The sequence below is a fragment of the Lotus japonicus genome, chromosome 4, assembly GCF_012489685.1.
Source record: "Lotus japonicus ecotype B-129 chromosome 4, LjGifu_v1.2".
NCBI classification, from domain to species: domain Eukaryota; kingdom Viridiplantae; phylum Streptophyta; class Magnoliopsida; order Fabales; family Fabaceae; genus Lotus; species Lotus japonicus.
This window is the reverse complement of record NC_080044.1, coordinates 67198068-67203195: the sequence shown is the minus strand read 5'-3', so window position 1 is coordinate 67203195 and position 5128 is coordinate 67198068. Positions and strand designations below refer to the sequence as shown.

At 37.3% G+C, this 5128-nt stretch overlaps 1 protein-coding gene across 1 annotated transcript; it reads right to left on the bottom strand.

Moving 5' to 3' along the window:
* Positions 1 to 1763: 1763 nt before the first annotated feature.
* LOC130711782 (flavonoid 3-O-glucosyltransferase-like) lies at positions 1764 to 5128 on the bottom strand. The gene is made up of 3 exons (XM_057561521.1): positions 4969 to 5128; positions 3655 to 4164; positions 1764 to 2841 (listed from the first exon to the last, which is right to left on the bottom strand). The coding sequence occupies exons 2-3, from the start codon at positions 4139 to 4141 to the stop codon at positions 1985 to 1987; spliced, it is 1344 nt and encodes a 447-aa protein (XP_057417504.1). The 5' UTR covers positions 4142 to 4164; positions 4969 to 5128; the 3' UTR covers positions 1764 to 1984.

Genomic DNA, 5128 nt, shown 5'->3' with positions numbered 1-5128 from the left:
TATTCGCATGGAATAACATTCCTCCTATGTAAATGAGTGATCAACTCATACTTATAGGTATAGTGAGTTCATATTCGAAGCATGGAGCCTCTAACCTTTTGTATGACTCCGAGATTATGCCTATTTTTTGTGAAAAAGTGGGTATGTATTCAAGTTCCACATCAAGTATTTTGAAGATGCTATTAAGAAGTAGAAAAAGCGGACACTCGTCTTAGTCCCACAACGAGTAGTTTGAAGAAAAAGCTTGTGAAAAGTTATTATAAATATGGAGAGGTAGGTTGAGTTGTATTCACCACAACAACACTAGTCTTTTGTTTGTATTGGACTTCGATGGTTGTGTGTCGTGTGAGGGTTTGCAATTATGGTTTTAAATTGCATTGAAAGAGTTTGTAGTTTAGTCCTTAAATTACACGTTGAGGATTGAATTGAAAACTTTTTCGATGCAATTTATGACCACAAGGGAAAACTCTCGTACAGACACATGACTTCTCAAATTCAAAGAACCCAAGTGACTAGTGTTGTAGTGGTGAATTAATAAAATTCACCCTAAATCTTCACATTTTTAATAGTTCTCCACTACTTTCTTCTTCACACTACTCGATGTGGGACTTCTATTAGTATCCATTTTCTATACTTCTTTCTAACTTCTTCACAATACTTGATGTGAGACTTGGATGAGTACTCATTTTATCACAACATATCCTCCTTTTAGCTCAAATCGCACATTGATTCACTTTGTTATCAAATTCATCCTTCACAAAGTGAAAAATCTTTCCTATGAATGGTCATGTTTGCAGAATCAACACTCTTAAATTTTTATGTCTCCTCTAAGTTTGCAAATCCTTCGTGAGTTTTGACCTCTTCCCAAATAATAGGTGTGAGGTTGACGCACTACATTGTTTATCTTCCTCCCTTACATTGTTTATCTTCCTCTCTTAATCAGAACCCTAACTTTGTTACCACTAGTTATAGATTTAATGGAGCGTAAAGTAGGAGAATATTTATCAATGAGTCATCACTAAAGACTACCAATAAATTTGGACACACATTTATTCAAAACATCATGACATTGAGTTTATGCGTCACATTTGTTGACGTTGATTTTAATTGTAGAGCAAATCGCACATCGTCATTATGTTAAATACAAAAGGAGGTTAAAAAAAGGCTATGAGAGAAGTACAACATTGTCTAGGATGATGGAGCGAGAGGGAGGCTAAGATATATATTGGACCTAAGTTCTTTGTGTGTGTAGATGCACAAATTAGTAGCTCTTTGAGCTTATATATGACTTAATGTAAATATTTTCTTTGTGAGAGTGTTGGTGTACTCGAATATTAGGGTGAGATTGAGAGAAGTTAAATATTTTCTTTATTGAGAGTGTTGGTGTACTCGTGTAAACTCACTTCTCTATAGTCTTAACATTGTGCATCAACGGAGAATCAATGAGTTTTTTTTCTTTTTTGGTAATGGGCAAAGAAAAGCAAGACAAAAGAGAAGAAAACATTACTAAGCCTAGAGCTCCATGTGAAGGTTGTTCGAGATTCCAAGTAACCATAAAATCCTTAAGGTCCAGGTGAGATACATCATGTTGGCAATTAGTACCTGTTTGTCTGATTAATAGGTGCTCAATACAAGCTGTGTTTCTAGCTCTCCACACTACCCACTAACATGGGTACTCATAAAGGATCTAATAAAGTTATTCATGAATGTTCTCTTAATAGGTTAAGTACATTTTTAGTTTTTACTAGGGATTCTCTTAAGAATCATCAAAGCTGTATTGTCACAGTTGCTATAAAATTAAAACAGAAAAACCAAAGTTCATGATTTTGTTGGTATAAAACTTCACTAATACAATTCAGGGCCCTCTCAAACTCTGCCTCGGACCAAATACTGGAAATTCTCTTACGAAATTGAAATCCCAATCATACAAAAACAAACAAATAATTGATACCTATCCAAACTTCTGATCCAGTGTTCTCAAATTTCAACCTAGGATAATCTGCATCAAAGTACACAAATTCTTTGTAGAGCTACCATCAGGTTCAACTGCTTTCCATGCCATCTCCTTGAGTTCTGCCATCTTCTGCCTCATTACTTTCCCCTCTTCACCTGTCATTGTTGATTTCAAAGTTTTCAGAATTGTTTCTTTAGCCAAAACCCCATTCTGAAGTCCCACACCAACCCCCAACAGCTTTGCCAGCATCCATATGTTTATCCTCTGATCTCCAAAAAATGGTCTTCCAATCATTGGCACACCACCAACTATGCACTCCAAAACTGAGTTCCAACCACCATGTGTCAGAAACACGCCAACTGAAGCATGTTTAAGGATTTCCATTTGGGGAGCCCATGAAACAACCTTCCCTTGTGACTTTGTCCTTTCCAAGAATCCATTTGGCAACTGTTTCTCAGGATTGCCCCTGAATGCCCAAATAAATGGAAATTTACAGTCCTCTAAGGCCTCTGCTAGTGCAGTTAACTCATGGGGTGGGGGCATTATCACACTTCCAAAGCTAATGTACACCACTGAGCCTTTCTCATGCTTGTTCAACCATTCTATGCAGCCTTGCTCGTCTGAATTAACAGCTTGCGGCGTTGTCAGAGTGAATGGACCAATGTTTAGTAGCAATTGGAACTTGGATTCGAGCTCTTTCTCGATAAGAGGGTTCAATCCAGCGAAGGAGTTTATGGCAAGCGCACTAGCCCGTGGCAACTCTATTCCCATTTTTTGTAGCATTGTTGAGAAGGGTTGTTCTATATCATCAACTACCCCTTCAGGCAAGTGAGAAGCCTTTAGCTCAGGAAAACCAGTAAGGAAACTCAGACTTTGGTCACCAGGGACTGCAAACAAAGAAAGATCAAATTTTTGTTAACAAATTAATTACCCAAATTAAAGAAAATTAGTTAGCTATATACACTACAATGAAGAAAGTTTGTGTGTTTATGTAAAGCAAAATTTAACATTTGTCATTGTTCATCAGGATTGAGAACCTATAACTATAAGCAATGTCCAAAACGCATATAACTAGTCAAGCTTAGAAAACTACTACAACAACAACAAAAGTCTGATACTAATAAGTCAGGTCGTCTATACGAACCACTGACAATAGGGATCACTGTTGACGCCATTGCGCTCGATTACAAACCAAATTTTGTCTAATATTATTGACTATGAGGTCGCTTTGACAAGCTTAGAAAACTAAACGAAAGATATTAATCAATCCAAGCTTTCTGTGATAAGTAATTCATGAAAAAGTCAGAAATATAGGAGCAGAGAAAGAAGATAAAGTTAGACTAAAAAGAGTAAATGGTGAACTTGGTCCTTAAAGAGTTTGCCGGGGGCAAATTAGCCACACATTCGAAAGTCCTTGAATGTGTAAAACGTCAGTCAAGAAAATACAAGGACTTGCTTGATCAACGTTTAAGTTGAAGAAATCTAATCGTATGGACTAACTTGAATGACATTTTACACAGTCAGGAACTTCCGAACGTATTTCCTTCATCCATAGACTAACTTGTCATTGGCAAAATCTTTCAGGGACCAAGTTGACGATTCATTCAACTAAAAAACAGCACCATTAATCAGTAAAAGAAGATCTTAGATCAATAAAATATTTCTCAATAAGATATAAAATACACAGAAGATTTTCTTACCATCCTTGGTGCCTATCTTTTCCCTTATATGATCTGTGAGAATATGGATGAGGACAGAGTGAGGCCCTGCAGTCCACAGAGGAATCCACTTGACTTGCATTTCCTCAGCGAAGCCGGCGCCAAACCAGTACATCGCATCAGTAACCAAGCAAGTAATCTTCTTCCCTGTATTTGCCACCGCGTCGTCCATGGTGAGCCTATAGTTCTGCTGCATTGCCTTGATGAACAGAAAAATGGGCTCAAGTGGGTGCCCTGAAGGCACATAACCTTCTGGCAAACCATCAGGCACGTTGTAAGCTTTTATATTGTGAAGTTCCTCCTCCTTCAGCGAAGAGAACACCGAGGCATTGGATCTGCTTGTGCTGAAGAATGAGAATGTGGCTTCTGGAGCCTCCGCGGCGATCTTCCGCACGAGGCTGAGGAGCGGCGGCGCGTGTGTGCCAAACGGGAAAGCCAGGACTGCCACATGTTTGTCAGCACCAGCCATAGTAGATTTTCCTCCTCGGTTTCCTATGTTTACACCGTTTGAGTATTTATATGTAACCAGCAACAGAGAAACACAATGAGAAATTTGGTTGGAAAATGTTGATTAAAAAACTAGGCTGTTATGTACTTGGTGGTGCATGAAGCATGGTTTGATCAATTTTAGTGTTCAGACAAGGTTCTAAGTTCTAATTACTCAGAGCTGTGTGAAAAAAACCAAACCATTAACTAACCAAAGAAATTTTATTTGTTTTTGTGACTAGTGGTTTGGGATGATGCAGATCTTAAGATGTTGAACGAGCACTTCTGTTTCTCCGCACATAGTTGTGCATTTAACAAAAACAGGCTAAGTATAGCCACATTTGCATCACAATTATAGCAAATGGGACCTAAAAGTGTTCTCATTCTCTAATTTGTTTTAATTTTATTTTTTCATTACGTTAAAAACTTACCCAAAAAATAATCAAGTATTTTAATTTAAGTTATAATGTTTAAATTTAAAATCATGCTCAAAAGAAAAAAAAGAGTAAAGTTAATGTTTGTGTCCACTCACGCGTCCCACCCCACTACTCTTTCTTTCCAATTCTATCTTCGGACCGCGTTCGCTACCACGCACGGTACCTACCTCCAACATCAAAGAGTCCTAAAATGCATCCACCCCCAAAATCCCAACACAGATAAACCTTCTAAATTTCATGAATTTTCGAACGATATATAAATTCATCAATTTACTAACATTTTATATAATATTCAGATTTACTCCTAAACAACAAACCTCAAACAATTTCTTTTATAAAAAGAAAATATATAAAATGGAAATAAAAATCATACCTAATTTCGGACTGAACCAGGTTGAAGAATCCTAAAAGCTAGATGGCTCCCTCCATAACCATCATCTATGCAAGGAGAGAAATGCAGAAACGCTAGCTTTAATCAAACTGATAAGAATATCAGAAGGTTGTACAATATATACCTGAAAGCAGGGCCCAAA